General features: G+C 38.5%; 1 protein-coding gene across 1 annotated transcript in view; it reads left to right on the top strand.

The window, feature by feature from the left end:
- Positions 1-17,486, top strand: part of LOC126458237 (39S ribosomal protein L10, mitochondrial) — a 35,289-nt gene extending 17,803 nt beyond the window's left edge. The window contains exons 3-5 of the mRNA XM_050095138.1: positions 11,518-11,628; positions 12,457-12,655; positions 17,126-17,486. Of these exons, the coding sequence (XP_049951095.1) occupies positions 11,518-11,628; positions 12,457-12,655; positions 17,126-17,334 (519 nt within the window). The 3' untranslated portion in view covers positions 17,335-17,486. The remainder of the gene's footprint in view (positions 1-11,517; positions 11,629-12,456; positions 12,656-17,125) is intronic.
- Positions 17,487-18,719: the final 1,233 nt, after the last annotated feature.

The raw sequence follows: 18,719 nt of genomic DNA, 5'->3' as shown, positions 1-18,719 counted from the left end.
CAAGCTGCACTCACTTGAACTTGGCCATTATACTTTGTGTGGCCTTAGAAAAATGTGGGCATGCATTCTAGTGGAGCAGAATCACGCCTTCCATGAGCAACCCAGCCCATTTGCTCTTTATTTGTGTAGACTACGGATTGTCTCACAGTACACGTCACTGTTAATGGTTTTCCATGCTCGAGGAGTTCAATGAGAAGAGTCCGCACAGAATATTGTGGCCAGTAGATATACAGACACAGGGACAGCAGTAGTGTTGGGGGCTGTGGGCAGGTGATGTAGGGGAAATGCCGAGTGCTGAACGAGAAATGCCATTCTAAACTCAAGCCTACACCCACATTTTTTGTACATATTAAGCAGGACCCCTCCAAGCCCACACTTGCATGCATGGAGACCATTCGAAAAGATCTGTCACATCTGAGTTTCTTAATATCTAAAAAAAAATTCTGCCAAAAATGCAGTGATTTATTTTTGTCTGGCTTGTTAACCATTTGTAACTTTCAGAGAAGTGTCAAGAGTGGCGAATTTGGAGTAAAACTTGCACATTTCTCGTGTTGCCATGTTAAAATTTGCTTCTTTTGCCAAAACCCAGTGGAACATACACAGTCTCATCTCACAAACATGTTGTGCAGATGCAATTGAAAAAGAATTCCGAAACAGTGGTTTATTAAGTGAGGAACTGAGGAAAGGTAAGATCAGTATCTTGTGCAGAAGTGCATTCTTGTTACAAAATAAACGTGTATGTCTTTACTTAAATTGTTCCAAAATCAATAGTATTTCTTGTTTCACCAACTATCGTTGGCCCTTAAAAATTACATTGTTTCATGGAAAAAGTCTGTAGATAATGAAATAAAATTGTTGATAGTGACATTTTGCATAATAACTGTAGCATAATACTCTTCTGTTTGTGTGCTATCACTTGCCAAAATCTCATTTCAATATCTGGAACCGTTTATCAAATATGAGGAATGATGTAGATATTTTACTCTGACTTTATCGCTAGCACGGCACGATTGTAAATGAGTGAGCTAAATTTCATATGCAGCAACATATGTAATATGGACCAGAAGCAAAAATCATAGTGTCCCCTATTTTTCATTACAATCCTTTTCGAATTTTGTGCAGTTTCTTACTTCACACAATACTATGACCATTAATGAAATGATGGGCACATAATAATGAACCTGTCATATAAAGCTACAAGTAAATCAAAAATGATTTTTTTTCTTTTTAGTAAGTAGTTTCTGTAAAATTGTTTGAGAAAGACTGCAGGGTGCGCCTTGTTTCTGTCATTGCTGACCCACCAAAAGGTGGCAGATGGTGTTGGCCTCCCCTTCCTAAAAAATGAATGAACTCACCCAGTGCTTTGGACGAAAATTGGTCACTGCACATCGGCCACCATACCTTGCATGGACTCTATCAGACCTCGTACATTGAAAAAGATGGTGAGTATCACCCTGTCTGCTGAGGGTACAGCTTTGAATTTTTTAGGGAGGGGGTGATGACGCATGCTTCCATTACCTAGATGTCTCAGTTTTTTATCCCAAAGCGGCATATTCCAATTTCAGTCAGTTTGGTTTTTGATGTTTCATACCTTTTCATTGGAATACTCCTTATATATCTGTCAAGGGAGCTTTTATGAGCTTTAATTTCTGTACTGTCTTTTTTTTTCATATTCTGTGACTGGATAGCAACAGCATTGCAGTTGCTGCATGATTTTTAACAACTGTTAGAACTTGTTTTCAAATCTTTTGTTATAATTTAATGGCAATGTGGTTAAAGTTGTTCATTACAGTGTTTACAAGCCCCTGTAAATATGTGGATGAATTTGGTGTTATGGTTTTTCTTGATTTTTTTAAAAATCCCATTAACTTTCCTTTAATTGAGTGTGCCTATCTCTGTTGCATTTAGATTTTATGAGCACAAAATAGTGGAGTCTGCAACTAAATACTGTAATTTTCTGTACGACTCTTCAAATTATGTTTGGATAATGTAGCGAAATTATGAATGTTGCATTCACATTTTATACGCATAAATTTTTTTAGCTCCTTAAATTTCACTGGGCTTTACACTTACTGTTGTCTTGTGCCTGCAGTGATGTGTTATACCATTGGATTATATACAGGAATGACACAACCTTTTCTATCTGTTGTTGATAACTACCGAATATCATTAATGTGAATGTCTTTCAGTGTTTTCTTGTGCGATGGCAAATGACAATCTTGCTGTAGCTGTGTAGGATGTTTAGTTTTTGTTTCTATCCTTGCAGAATAATGTTACTCTTTAGATTTGCGGCTTTGTCTAGAAGAAGTGAAATTAGGAAAAGTGTACCACGCTACTGATAGGTGACTGAAATAAATTTAAAGTCTCTAAGGAATTGTGCCCTGTTAGTTCAGTAGCTAATATTTAAAACTATTCTTTTTGCTATTTTATATAACAACATTTGCCACTTTTGCAGTAAGTGTGTGCTCTTTCACATGAGGAAGGATCTACATGAATAATTTTCTGTTTCACTACATAGCATTCCATAATATATGCTGCTGTTCAGTTGAAGGATTGTTAAGTCTGTGTCAGTTTATTCTTGACTTATTTTTCTATATTCAGTTAATAAGCCATCATATGTGTATCTCTTTGTGTTATACCAACTCAGAGTAGAATTTTATCAACTATTGGAAGCCCTGCTTATGCAGTGATAACTACCCACTTTCATTTGTGTATATACTTTCTTGAAACTGTATTTTCCTATTCCACGGTATTTATATTGCATCATTGTTAAGTATATTATGCTGCAGTACACTCACAAATGTTACACAAATAACTTACTTTTTGGTCATGTTAATTTCTTGCCCTTAAAAGGTTTTTTTTTAATTACAACAAAACCTCAGTAATTTGATCCCTGGCAATCTGAGCATCCGTTTAATCTGAGGTAGATGATAGATCAATACTGTGTTAAAAAAGAAGAAGAAGAAAAATCAAAAGAATATCACGAATAAACCTGAAAATACGCAGGGAGTGGGTGTGCTTAGTGGCCGAGATGAGCATGCATATATTGTTTACGATCGTGTCTGCTTTAGCCACTTTATCATTGAAAAGTTTCAACAGTGGGTTGCCTTTAAAAAAGATGGTGGCATATTGGGTGCATGTGAAGTAACAGTAGGTGACTGGAGACAAAATGGAGCCAAACTAGACCAGTGGAATTCTACCAAAGTATCATGTTCTTCTACTTAAAAAAGTGTCAAAATTTGCTGAATGTAAAACTATGAAATCATGAAATTATGAAAAAGCTAGTGAAGTCCTTAATTTGTGGTTTACTCAACAGTGAGCTAAAGGAAGTCCAATAAGTGGCCTGATGATTCAGGAAAAGTAAAAGGTCTCTGAATTTGAGACAATTTGTGTCATTCAGTTTCTCCCAAATTCCTTGAATTAAAGAGGATTTACAATACTTCACTGAGAAAAATGGCGCAGACATAGAGAGATTCCACTCACATTCAGAAAGAGTGGAATGCAAATACCAGTCCAGTCATTCTGATTTTGGTTCAATGCACTCACCTTGACTTTTTTGAGGTGCATTACTGCTTATTTTGTGTTTGTAATGACCTTGTTGCTAGTGGAATATTAAACACTCATTCTCCTTCCTTAATATTTGAACTTCTGAAGGTTCAGGAGCTGCACGTCTCTAGAGGTTAGGTAACTAAGACAAACCATCCAAAATGTGTCCAGAATGAGTAAGTAGACTAAAGTACAATTTTTTCCAAGCTTTAGCAAACAATGTGTCAAACTTTGATACACCCGAGTAATTTTTAACTGCCTATTTATGATTTCCCCCCCCCCCCCCCCCCCCCCCCCCATGAACCATGGACCTTGCCCGTTGGTGGGGAGGCTTGCGTGCCTCAGCGACACAGATAACCGTACCGTAGGTGCAACCACAACGGAGGGGTATCTGTTGAGAGGCCAGACAAACGTGTGGTTCCTGAAGAGGGGCAGCAGCCTTTTCAGTAGTTGCAAGGGCAACAGTCTGGATGATTGACTGATCTGGCCTTGTAACAATAACCAAAACGGCCTTGCTGTGCTGGTACTGCGAACGGCTGAAAGCAAGGGGAAACTACAGCCGTAATTTTTCCCGAGGGCATACAGCTTTACTGTATGATTACATGATGATGGCGTCCTCTTGGGTAAAATATTCCGGAGGTAAAATAGTCCCCCATTCGGATCTCCGGGCGGGGACTACTCAAGAGGATGTCGTTATCAGGAGAAAGAAAACTGGCGTTCTACGGATCGGAGCGTGGAATGTCAGATCCCTTAATCGGGCAGGTAGGTTAGAAAATTTAAAAAGGGAAATGGATAGGTTCAAGTTAGATATAGTGGGAATTAGTGAAGTTCGGTGGCAGGAGGAACAAGACTTCTGGTCAGGTGACTACAGGGTTATAAACACAAAATCAAATAGGGGTAATGCAGGAGTAGGTTTAATAATGAATAGGAAAATAGGAATGCGGGTAAGCTACTACAAACAGCATAGTGAACGCATTATTGTGGCCAAGATAGATACGAAGCCCACGCCTACTACAGTAGTACAAGTTTATATGCCAACTAGCTCTGCAGATGACGAAGAAATTGAAGAAATGTATGATGAAATAAAAGAAATTATTCAGATTGTGAAGGGAGACGAAAATTTAATAGTCATGGGTGACTGGAATTCGAGTGTAGGAAAAGAGAGAGAAGGAAACATAGTAGGTGAATATGGATTGGGGGACAGAAATGAAAGAGGAAGCCGCCTGGTCGAATTTTGCACAGAGCACAACATAATCATAACTAACACTTGGTTTAAGAATCATGAAAGAAGGTTGTATACATGGAAGAACCCTGGAGATACATAATCATAACTAACACTTGGTTTAAGAATCATGAAAGAAGGTTGTATACATGGAAGAACCCTGGAGATACTAAAAGGTATCAGATAGATTATATAATGGTAAGACAGAGATTTAGGAACCAGGTTTTAAATTGTAAGACATTTCCAGGGGCAGATGTGGACTCTGACCACAATCTATTGGTTATGACCTGTAGATTAAAACTGAAGAAACTGCAAAAAGGTGGGAATTTAAGGAGATGGGACCTGGATAAACTAAAAGAACCAGAGGTTGTACAGAGATTCAGGGAGAGCATAAGGGAGCAATTGACAGGAATGGGGGAAATAAATACAGTAGAAGAAGAATGGGTAGCTTTGAGGGATGAAGTAGTGAAGGCAGCAGAGGATCAAGTAGGTAAAAAGACGAGGGCTAGTAGAAATCCTTGGGTAGCAGAAGAAATATTGAATTTAATTGATGAAAGGAGAAAATATAAAAATGCAGTAAGTGAAACAGGCAAAAAGGAATACAAACGTCTCAAAAATGAGATCGACAGGAAGTGCAAAATGGCTAAGCAGGGATGGCTAGAGTACAAATGTAAGGATGTAGAGGCCTATCTCACTAGGGGTAAGATAGATACCGCCTACAGGAAAATTAAAGAGACCTTTGGAGATAAGAGAATGACTTGTATGAATATCAAGAGCTCGGATGGAAACCCAGTTCTAAGCAAAGAAGGGAAAGCAGAAAGGTGGAAGGAGTATATAGAGGGTCTATACAAGGGCGATGTACTTGAGGACAATATTATGGAAATGGAAGAGGATGTAAATGAAGATGAAATGGGAGATATGATACTGCGTGAAGAGTTTGACAGAGCACTGAAAGACCTGAGTCGAAACAAGGCCCCCGGAGTAGACAATATTCCATTGGAACTACTGACGGCTGTGGGAGAGCCAGTCCTGACAAAACTCTACCATCTGGTGAGCAAGATGTATGAAACAGGCGAAATACCCTCAGACTTCAAGAAGAATATAATAATTCCAATCCCAAAGAAAGCAGGTGTTGACAGATGTGAAAATTACCGAACTATCAGCTTAATAAGTCACAGCTGCAAAATACTAACACGAATTCTTTACAGACGAATGGAAAAACTAGTAGAAGCCAACCTCGGGGAAGATCAGTTTGGATTCCGTAGAAACACTGGAACATGTGAGGCAATACTGACCTTACGACTTATCTTAGAAGAAAGATTAAGGAAAGGCAAACCTACGTTTCTAGCATTTGTAGACTTAGAGAAAGCTTTTGACAATGTTGACTGGAATACTCTCTTTCAAATTCTAAAGGTGGCAGGGGTAAAATACAGGGAGCGAAAGGCTATTTACAATTTGTACAGAAACCAGATGGCAGTTATAAGAGTCGAGGGACATGAAAGGGAAGCAGTGGTTGGGAAGGGAGTAAGACAGGGTTGTAGCCTCTCCCCGATGTTGTTCAATCTGTATATTGAGCAAGCAGTAAAGGAAACAAAAGAAAAATTCGGAGTAGGTATTAAAATTCATGGAGAAGAAATAAGAACTTTGAGGTTCGCCGATGACATTGTAATTCTGTCAGAGACAGCAAAGGACTTGGAAGAGCAGTTGAATGGAATGGACAGTGTCTTGAAAGGAGGATATAAGATGAACATCAACAAAAGCAAAACAAGGATAATGGAATGTAGTCTAATTAAGTCGGGTGATGCTGAGGGAATTAGATTAGGAAATGAGGCACTTAAAGTAGTAAAGGAGTTTTGCTATTTGGGGAACAAAATAACTGATGATGGTCGAAGTAGAGAGGATATAAAATGTAGGCTGGCAATGGCAAGGAAAGCGTTTCTGAAGAAGAGAAATTTGTTAACATCCAGTATTGATTTAAGTGTCAGGAAGTCATTTCTGAAAGTATTCGTATGGAGTGTAGCCATGTATGGAAGTGAAACATGGACGATAAATAGTTTGGACAAGAAGAGAATAGAAGCTTTCGAAATGTGGTGCTACAGAAGAATGCTGAAGATTAGATGGGTAGATCACATAACTAATGAGGAAGTATTGAATAGGATTGGGGAGAAGAGAAGTTTGTGGCACAACTTGACCAGAAGAAGGGATCGGTTGGTAGGACATGTTCTGAGGCATCAAGGGATCACCAATTTAGTATTGGAGGGCAGCATGGAGGGTAAAAATCGTAGAGGGAGGCCAAGAGATGAATACACTAAGCAGATTCAGAAGGATGTAGGTTGCAGTAGGTACTGGGAGATGAAAAAGCTTGCACAGGATAGAGTAGCATGGAGAGCTGCATCAAACCAGTCTCAGGACTGAAGACCACAACAACAACAACATTTATGATTCAGACTTATTTTTAATGTTCCTGTGTCACTGGAAAAAGCCTTCAATGAGGATTTTAAAGACACGATGTGCAGAAATTAGTAATTGTTCATAAGTGTTTATTATTACATGTGTCAAAAAACTTAGCACAAGTAGTGATACATTGTGCAAAATTATACTGGGCAGACAACGCTGCGTATTGAATTTCGTCTGGTCTTAACACAGCACAGGCCTGTGTTATATGGCATTAAATGTCGTTGGGAGTTGGTAGTGTTCATTTGTAGATCTCTTATTTTAATTTTCCCCACAGACAAAAAAAGTACAGGGTTGTTACATCTGGTGAGTGTGCAGGACACTTTGATTTTTTTAAGCAACCGATCCAATGATCCCCAAAGGTTCCATTAAAAATGTCTGTAATTACCTGGGACACCTGTCATGTTGATCCCACATGGTTTGCCTTATATCAAGTTGGTTGTCTTTCAATAACTGTGGCATCATATGTGTCAGAAACTGTAGATACTTGTGGTTGTTTAGAATCCCGTCAGTAAAACAGGGACTAATGATGTGATTCTTCAGAAGGCCACACCACGTGTTTATGGATTAAGGTCATTGTTTATCAGCCGATATGTATTTGTAACTGACCAGTGGGAAAGTTATACTGTGCTTCTGTTAAAAGATATTCCTCAGACAAGTGGTACAGTGTCATATTCTAAGCTACCTTCTCCTCAAAAATTTGGGGCCAAGGAAGGAGGGAGATGGGTCTATAATTAGATGTTATTATTCCCAATTTTGTAAATAGGTGTTTCCACTGTATTCTTGAATAATTCATGAAGTACACCTTCACTCATTGTCTCATTGCAAAAGTATGTCAAGGGGAGGTGCCTCTAAGTCAGCACAAGAGTTTAGTATTTTGGTGGAAATACCATGAAATACCATAATAACTGGCAGAGTTACTGCATTTTAGTGATCAGATGATTTTTATGGGCTCTTTAGCACATGATTTGGCAAAACTTTTGTCTGGTGCTGGAGAAAGCAGTACCTGTCTATTTAGTTTAATGGATCCACTTTCAGTGGTTCATGTTTTGCCCTTATCATCATTTCCACCTTCTACAGTTTGCAGCCCCTGACTGGGTCTGTTTGTGTAACAAATCTCTCCATCTTTTGCTGTCCTCCCACCATGTTTCTCTCTTCACTCTGTCCCAGTTTTCTCCTCTCTTTGGCACACATTCCTTCATTCCAATGCTCTCTCTGCTCCTTTGGTCTGCTTCTTGGTCTCTTGTCTCCTGTTGTCATTTCATAGGCTGGCCTCTCACTGTCTCATCTATTTCCCTATCCATTCTGGTAAGTTCTAGTGTATTTCTTTGAAATTTCGTATCACAAGCCTGTATCGCATCCACCTGCCTTTTCGTCAGTGCCCACATTTCTGATTCATGCAGGAGTACTGTAGCATAATATCCTCGGTACAACATTTGCTTACTTTTTGACAGTATATCCTTGTTTCAGACCAGGCCTCTTAGCACTCCGCAGCAAACAATGAGCTCACCTTCCACCTTTCATTTATTTCCTTATCATTCCTCCTGCTGTCTTCTATTATGCTCCCCAGGTACTTGAAACTTCACACTTTCATTGGTACTTGTCATCTAATTCTTATTTTTGTTCCACTCTCCCCTTGTTCCTCATTGTCACCATCTCTTCACACTTCTTTGCATTAAATTTTGATCCATACTATGACAACACTTCCTCTCATATATTTAATCTTTCTTGTACCTCTCTTTCTCCACACCATTAAATTATCTACAAACAGTAACACTTTTATATTTTCATCTCCTGTTTGCGCTGTCGTTCCTATCATTATCTCATCTGTAAAGCCATTAAAATTAGAGGAGATAATGCACTGCCTTAATTCAGTCCATTATTTTTGTTCAAACCAATCTATCTTCTTTCCTCGTACATTGCCTTTATCCTGTTCATATTAAGCCCTCAAATTCCACTTTTGTGAAGAGTTTCCAAGATCTTGCTCCTTTTCACACTTTTGTATCTACATCTGCATCCATACTCCGCTAGCCACCTGACTGTATGTGGCGGAAGGTACCTTGAGTACCTCTATCGGTTCTCCCTTCTATTCCTCCCTTCTATTCCAGTCTCGTATTGTTGGTGGAAAGAAAGATTGTCGGTATGCCTCTGTGTGGGCTCTGATTTTATCCTCATGGTCTCTTCGTGAGATATCCTTAGGAGGGAGCAATACACTGCTTGATTCGTCGGTGAAGGTATGTTCTCGAAACTTCAACAAAAGCCCGTACCGAGCTACTGAGCGTCTCTCTTGCAGTGTCTTCCACTGGAGTCTATCAATCATCTCCACAATTACTAAATGATCCTGTAAAGAAGCACGCTACTCTCCGTTGGATCTTCTCTATCTCTTCTATCAACCCTATCTGGTATGGATCCCACACCGGTGAGCAGTATTCAAGCAGTGGGCGAACAAGTGTACTGTAAACTACTTCATTTGTTTTCGGACAGCATTTCCTTAGGATTCTTCCAATGAATCTCAGTCTGGCATCTGCTTTACCAACAATTAATTTTATATGGTCATTCCATTTTAGATCACTCCTAATGCCTACTCCCAGATAATTTATGGCATTAACTGCTTCCAGTTGCTGACATGCTATATTGTAGCTAAATGATAAAGGATCTTTCTTTCTATGTATTCACAGCACATTACACTTGTCTACATTGAGATTCAATTACAACCTCTCGATATACTACAGCATCGTTCGTAAAAAGCCTCAGTGAACTTCCGATGTTATCCACAAGGTCATTTATATATATTGTGAATAGCAACGGTTCTACGACACTCCCCTGTGGCACACCTGAAATCACTGTTACTTCGGAAGACTTCTCTCCATTGAGAATGACATGCTGCACTCTGTTATCTAGGAACTCTTCAATCCAATCACACAATTGGTCTGATAGTCCATATGCTGTTACTTTGTTCATAAAATGACTGTGGGGAACTGTGTCAAACGCCTTACGGACCTGGGAACCTGTGTCTATGGCCCTCTGAGTCTCATGGACGAATAGCGCGAGCTGGGTTTCACACGATTGTCTCTTTCAAAACCCATGCTGATTCGTACAGAGTAGATTTCTAGTCTCCAGAAAAGTCATTTTACTCGAACATAATATGTGTTCCAAAATTCTACAACTGATCGACATTAGAGATATAAATCTATAGTTCTGCACATCTGTTCGACGTTTCTTCTTGAAAATGGGGATGAGCTGTGCCCTTTTCCAATCTTTTGGAACGCTATGCTCTTCTAGAGACCTACGGTACACGCGTACTCTTTGTAAAATTGAACTGGTATCCCATCAGGTCCAGTGACCTTTCCTCTTTTGAGCGATTTTAATTGTTTTTCTATCCCTCTGTCATCTATTTCGATATATACCATTTTGTCATCTGTGCGACAGTCTTCCTCTGTGAAACAGCTTTGGAAAAAGACATTTAGTATTTCGGCCTTTAGTCTGTCATCCTCTGTTTCAGTACCATTGTGGTCACAGTGTGTCTGGACATTTTGTTTTGATCCACCTACTGCTTTGACATAAGACCAAAATTTCTTAGGATTTTCTGCCAAGTCAGTACATAGAACTTTACTTCTCAGTGTTTAGGAACACCATTACTAAATCATTACCATATTCATACTGACACTCTTGGAGCTGCCTTACATTTCAAATTAGATCCTCTATAGACTTTCCTGATTTAAACCCATATTGTTCCTCTCTGTCCTACTACCTTGTGTATGCTCTTTTCCAGAATCTTCTCAAATACCTCAGCAGTATGGCAAACCAAAGTTACTCCGTTAGAATTTTGACACAGTGCCCTGCAACCCTTCTTAAAAATTAGCACTAGGATTCCCTTTTTCCACTCAGCAGGTGTTCTCTTCCATACTGTTCTCATGACCCAATAGCGCCACTGCTTTCCAACAATGCCAGCTTCTCTCACTAGCGCCATACTTACTTCATCCAGCCCAGGTGATTTACCTCTTTTTATAGTCTTTATCACCTCTTCCACTTTAGTAGGCAGTTATTTGAATTTAATATCTCCTATCTCACAGCTACAGTTACTAGGGAGTTGAATTTCATTTACCTTACTGAGTTTATTTGTTTTATACCACTGTGGTCTCTCATGGCTAAGGCTATACCCTATCCCTGGTCTTGTGGGAACTTCTGGTACTAGCTATGGAATTATTGGTGGGAACTCAAATAGTAATGAAAATAACAGCAAACACTCAAAGCTACATATTTCAGATGTACAATAAATTATTCTTTTGTTTCAGGAAAACCCATATGAGCTGATAATTGCAAAAGAATGCTTGCATTGGTTTAACCAGTCAAAAATGGTTGCATTTTTTCATGCCAACCCAATAAAAGGTGAAGACCAGTTCAAAGTAAGTAATTGCCTCTTCGTGTAGCTAAAATTTTCTGCACAACTATAACTGGAAAGATTTGGAATAAGGAAATGACTAGCATCACTATTGCTGCCATGGCCTGTAGTTTGAAGACAGGTTTGTTACAGCTCACCATGCTACTCTGTCCTGTGCAAGTTTGTTCATTACTGGATAACTACTGCAACCTATGTCCTTTTGAATTTGCTTAACTAATTAGTTACTGAGTGCAAGAGCAGAAATGTTACTTCACATTTTCTGGGTCGGCTGGTACTATTTTGCATACAGTCTTAAAGAGGAACCTTAAATGAAGCTCTGATTCTCCATTTTCTCTGATAAAAGGCCATTTAGGACTGATCTATTACTCAAACATTTTCAAAATCTTTCTCAACCTAAAAACATTTTCTTTTGGATGTAATAAACATAGAAATGCCTGATACCTAATTACGCTTGTAAAGGTTTTCATGTTCAGTTTACTCATGAATGATAAAAATTTCACCCACCTTTATGTTTGTATTGAGACACATTCTTGCTGTCTGTAACTATAAGTTTGTAGGTAGAAGTGGTATTCCTTCAGTGTCAGCCTAAAATAATCATCTATAATATGAATCATCTTGTAGGCAGAGCATTCAGTCCATGTGGCTGAGATGTATGGCATGGTATGGCATACAAATATTTTTTCCTAGATGTGATAAGACTCTTTTTGTTTTGTATTGTAGCTGTTAGTTTTAGATTGAAATTCAGTTCATTGTAAAGCCCTAAATGACCTCTGCCACTTTATGGTATAGAATTTAATTTTCATTTGATTCACTAAAGAATTTTTTTCCTCAGGCGAGAGTTATGTTCCATAAACACAACATGGCCATAAAGCAGTATGGGCCAAATGTAATCAAGTATGCTTTGGAAAATACAAAATATAGTGCAGTGTTGCCCCTATTTCAGTCAAGAACAGCAGTAGTATTCAGTCCAGAACTGCAACTGGCACAGCTTTTGAAAATTTCAAAGCGTATTCCTCAGCTGATCCTTATGAGTAAGTATTACATCTTTGAGACTTATAACCCTCAAAACCATTTCCAAGAACTGTGATCCTTGGTATGAAGCTGAATATGAAAATATTACATAAACAAACCCCTTTTTGGTAATATGAAGCAAGTATGCATATATAATATAAATCTTATACTCAGGTTCCACATAGCCAAGTAAAATGAGAGCAAGTCCATTATGAGCTCCACAGTTTTTGAAAATCCACTGAAGCTCTTCCCACTGGAATTCTTGCTCCTACCAAAAGAAAAACACAAATGTGGAAGGGTACAAACATGAAGTATTAATTTTTTTATTTGCTAACTCTTTTTACATGGCATTGATATAGCTGTTTAAGAAACAAAAATTATCAATAACTTAACTACATTCTCAAGAATCCATCAAAGTATCTGAATGTTCAGCACAAATGCTTTTTGTAATAACCAATAGAGAGGATGATTCAAAATCATCTTAGGTCCTGTAGGCTCCTCACGATTAGCTTTGTGATAACGCCAGTGTGTGATATTAGTATTGAGATGATGTATGCAGACTTTAGTATACATATGGCTTTCACATGATGTGCCAGATTTGGCCATCTTCTTATTGCAGGCAGCTTGCAAATTGTGGGTGTGGGCACAGCAGAGTCAGTTATAAAGGTGTTGTTAGTATTATAGTGTCCAACTTATTAATTTTGGCACAGGCACAACCAATCTAATGCGTAACTGTGCTCGAGAAATGACCATTTTTGTAACTTCGTATATTTTTTTTCCTGAGACGATTGGAGTGTATGTTGTTAATCCACATCTATTTGTACATCCAAACTCCATTCTGCTTGCATATGGAGCGAGGGAAAAAACGATGGTTACATGCTTCCACATGAGCCCTAACTTATCTTGCCTCTGAGGTCCTTATGTGTCAGTGGCCGTAGGATTGGTCTGCAGTTTGTCACAAATACTGCTTCTTTAAAGTTTCTTCATGAAAAGAATGTTTTCTTTCCTATAGGGATTCCCATTTGAGTTCATAGAGCAGCTATGTAATATGGTTAATTGAACCTACTGGAAAATACAGCAACATGCTTCTGAATTGCTTCAATTTCTTCCTTAATCTGACCTGGTGAAGATCCCAAACACTCAAGCAGTACTCAATATCAAATATGAATAAATAAAATAATTTACCATAAAATGGAAGACAACTGTGAAGCCACAAGTAAACACAATTCAGTTGTTAGTGATCTTTGTCAGATATGAGTAGAGATGTGGCAACTAGAAAGATAACCATGCACCAAGTACTCTATAAACAGGGAAGGTGAATTGTCACAGTTAGAATTGGAGAAATGTTAAAAGTTTGATCATTCTTCCTATGCAGTAGCCAACGGCACTTAAATTATGAATTAGAGACAACTGTGATGTAGATAAAAGATCACTCCTGACATCACAGCAAATGGAATACTTCAAGTTACGTGTCTTGGGTGTCTTCGTAAGTTTTGAACTGTATGTGTGACAGTCAACACCAAGATGGGCAAGATTTACAGTATCAGCATATACAATTAATGGCCAGATTGTGGATGTATGGGACATTCTACATCAGTGGGCATTTCATGATCATCATGTCAGGGGTGCACAGTGAGTACAAAAATTTAGGGATATTGCCACATACAGAGTTGAATATTGTGGGAGATAATGTGTTGATAATAGGGATTGTCCTTGACTAGTGCGGACTGTAAAGTGGATAAACACAGGCTACAGTGCAGCAAATAACTAACCATTTCAATGCTCTGTAACAATTAGTGTACAACCATACCATCTGGAATCATTGAACAACCAGTGTACAGCTATACCCCGAACCACTGCCTTGTAGTGGGGCACAGAATCTAGCATTGGTAGAACAGCAATGCAAATGGACGGTGTAAACATGAACTCACTGAAGTTGTTGGTACGAGTCAATTACAGGTACAAGCATGTTGCACAATACACCTTGCTTCCCAGTAGGGCATCATTAAGGCAGGTGGTGGAAAGGTTCGTGGGAAGGGGATGATCACTTGTGATGGAATGGTCATCTGATATGTCTGTTCTGGGAAACAAAACATGAGTCTTCAGAATGAATTTTCACTATGCAGTGAAGTATGCACTGATTTGAAACTTCCTGGCAGGTACAAGTCCCCATCTGCCCATGAAGTTTCAGTACAGGAACCTGTTGTCCAGTCATCTGCATCAGTTTGGTTGGTTGTAACATTCTGCAGGGAACTCATACCTTCAGCAAGGCAATGCATCTACTTATCACACCCAAACTGACTCAGGAGAGGTTTGATGATACTCATTCAACATTGGCGTGTGTCTCCAGCCCAGCAGGTCATCTGACCTCTCTCCTTTTCAGCACAACAGGGCACCATCCACAGTGATGTGAGCACTTCTGACCCAACTCTGACCATCTGCAATCCAAAAGGGTCCTCAATCCAAAAGTAGTAAAAATGTGTGGTACCACATTTAAAAATACACGGAGACTCACATAAAAAATGTTTCAAGAATTTTTTTTAAGTAATTGCAGCTCCAGATTCAAAAAATTAACACAGTTAGTTCTGGGCTTCCTATAACATGATGTAATCTCCAGTTTGTGGTAGTTTATATCATAAAATTTCAAAGACTGCTTTAACTTTTGACAATTCATTAACAATAGGAATTGCATGTGTGATGTACATCTACATCAGTACTCTGCAAACCACTATGAAGAGCATGGCAGATGGAACTTCCAGTGTACCAGTTATTAGGTCTTCTTCCTGTGCATTCACATATGGAGCATGGGAAGAGTGACTATTTAAATACCTCTGTGCATTCCCAGGTTTATCATTTAAAGCTTGCTCATGAAACGTCAGTAGGTTTTCTCGGGCTAGCTTTTGTCTGTATACAAATGTTAGCCATTTCAGTTTTTTCAGCCTCTCTGGGATACTCTCCCATGGTTCAGACAAACCTGTGACCATCTGTGCTGCCCTTCTCTGTTTACATTCAATGTCCCCTGTTAGTTCTATTTGGTTCAGTTCCCACACATTTGGGCAGTATTCTGGGATTAGTCGCACAAGTGATATGTAAGCAGTCTTCTGTTTAGAGTGATTATATTTGCCTAGTATCCTACCCATGAACCAATGAATAAGAAGCAGAATCACATCAAATGAGATGGTTCATTCGATGATATATAACAAAATGACATCACATCATTGTTACTGGTCTTACTTGTATATGCCTTGTGTCTGACACAATTGTGTTCATACTTGCTGTTCACATGTTAATGATTAGTAGTTGGAAGCTATCAGGGCACTGACTTTCTACTGTTGGACACGAAGACAAAATGGCATTTATCAAGTGATGGCTTATTTGTGACATTGCAGCAATGCTCTTTTTTTCCATTTCATTAAATGCTTATTCATGTCTGCTCCCTCAGTTATTTTACTGGGGAACATGGGTCATGGATTTTAAAGTCTCTGCCTTCTGTTTGTTCCACAAGCTGTTCTGGTGGTCATCTAGTACCATTTGACATTGTTCAGAAATGAGATTGATTGTTAGCTGGATTTTGAAACCAGCAGTCATTTCAGTAGTATCTTTGGATCAATAGAATGTAGAAAACATCCTCCTCATATTATTACTGCATTAGACAAATGATTTTTGTCAGGAAAGTAACATGAATTACCAGATGACAAATCAGTCGTAGCTACTGCCCATGCTAAGACAAATTGTGTATCTTACACAGTACAGCCAGAGTGCAGAGAGGTTTTCCGGAAGTTAACCACAGTCACAGAGTTGTAAATTCCTTACCAGTATTGTTGGCATACACACTGTTCACTGCCCATAAAGTCTGCTGTAGAATTTTGAGGATAAGTTACACAAATGGCTGTGTATTGTCAGTCCACTGGAAAAAACAATTTCTCTGTTTCATAATGGGAAAAAATATTCTTGATTAGCTCTGAGACTGCAAAGGATGAACTTCACACTAAATGATGTAGTGCACTGGTCAGTTTTTGAGCCGAGCTTCTGACAGTCTTCAATTATGTAATAGTAATTCTGCTGCAGGTTGAGAGACTACATTAGTATACAGTTGCTTTTCTAACGGTGCAGTGGTAATGATATATTACTTTCAATAGAATCATTACCAGTAGGAAATATATATGATTTTCTCATTTGATCTATGGAAATCATGAGTTTTAAGTGGTGATGGGCCCATTATTCACATGAAAATAGGTGAGACTTTACTCGAGTTAGTGGGAATTTGTTTTTGTGAAGTGTGTTGTAGATAAGATACAGGCTGTGTCAGGTTTTACACATTTCATTGCCTTATATATGTTAAATTAATGAGTGTAGATGTCTTGGAAGAAGTGACAGACACAAAGGTAACATAGACAGTTATAAATTATGTGAAACATTACCCACTTTGCTTTATCTTGTTTTGGCTTTAAAGCCTGTTTATTTACATTAATTATATGATTATTTTACAGCTTGCATTGCCGAAGATCGCCTTCTGAGTAGAAATGAAATTGTTATGTACAGTAATTTGCCAGATTTGACAACGGCTCGAGCTGGTCTTGTTGCGACACTAAATTCTGCTGTAAGCCAAGTCTTGAGTAACATTACACACCACCAAAGAACACTCGTCAGCCACTTGCAGAAACATGCAGAACTGCTCCAGAAACCAGAAGAAACCTGAGAAAGTGATGTAGATTACTTGGACTGTAACTGCAGCTCATTCATTAAGTACTGTTGAATTGTGAAAGAAGAGAAATTTTGTTAAACACAGTTGTAAGATGTAGTGTATATATGATCTATCAAAACAATGACACTGTGTATTACACCTTTAAACTCTATTGTGTAACTGTGTTATTTTCTGTTTTAATAGTTTGCTACAGCAAATATCTTTTGGTGCAGCATCAGTTTTAATCTGTCAGGAAGTTTCATATTAGTGCACACTCTGCTGCAGAGTGAAAATTTCATTCTGGAAAGATCTTAAAAGCTTGGAAAATAATCTCCTAGACTATTTTTTATTTCTTTTGAAAGGTTGACTTCATTACTCTCTTAAAATCACATTAAACAGGTAGTCCATATATCATAAGTTGATGTTGCAAAATGTACACTATGATTAGACTGCAAGGCCAATCGGATGTACATTTTCATATCTGTGCATTTAAATTTTGTAGCCAACCATTGTCATTCCTAGTAGACATCAAAATACACATTACCTGTTTTCATAGCAGTACAGAGGCAGACACTAGTTCATGAAATACATTATTTTATTGGTACCAAACCAGATTGACAACTCATTTCATCTGCTTAATATTTTCATTATCATTTAGTCATCTGAATCAGATGTCAGTATGGTTGGAGTCAAAAGAGCACACACAAGTAGGACTATCAATTCCACTCCATGATGTTGCGTCGTCTTGTCACAGAGCCAGCAACCAGCAGTATGCTTGAAATAGCTATGTAACATCCTGTACACCATTAGAAGTTGAGCCTGAAAAGGTTCGAAAACCGGTTCGTGGAATGAATAACTATTTCAAAAAAGTGACTTATTGCAATTTTATGTATTTACATAAAACTAGCAATCTACAGGTTGGAGCATTGAATGTTAAATCCTGTAACTCCTTCGCCAGGTTAGAGAATTTTAAAAAAATGGATAGGTTGAAGCTAACTTGATGACTTCTGTGTGGCCACCATTGGCCACACCTAACACCATGTGCCTGGCCTGGCAGTGAAACATCCATCACGAAGACTGGCAGTCAGTGTGTTACTTCAGAACTGTTACAAACATAAGTATTGTGTAAGTGACGGGTTCAGTTAGTTAATGTTAAATCTAACAAGTCCAAATATAAAAGTATAAAATGTTTACAGCCATGTATAGCAGCCATACATACGAATAAAATATTCGCATGTAAGTCATCGTCAAGTTAAACAGGTAATTACATGGTACGTGCTGGTAACACTCAGATTGCGTCTGGTATTTATACAAGAAACTAATGCCACCAGAGGCACTTTAGCTAGAGCACATACTAAACCAGTGTCGCCAATGTGATGATTAAATTGTGGTTTGCACAG

This window comes from Schistocerca serialis, chromosome 2 (assembly GCF_023864345.2).
Source record: "Schistocerca serialis cubense isolate TAMUIC-IGC-003099 chromosome 2, iqSchSeri2.2, whole genome shotgun sequence".
Classification (NCBI taxonomy): domain Eukaryota; kingdom Metazoa; phylum Arthropoda; class Insecta; order Orthoptera; family Acrididae; genus Schistocerca; species Schistocerca serialis.
Note: the sequence above shows the minus strand (reverse complement) of the source record. Positions and strands in the feature narration are given on the sequence as shown.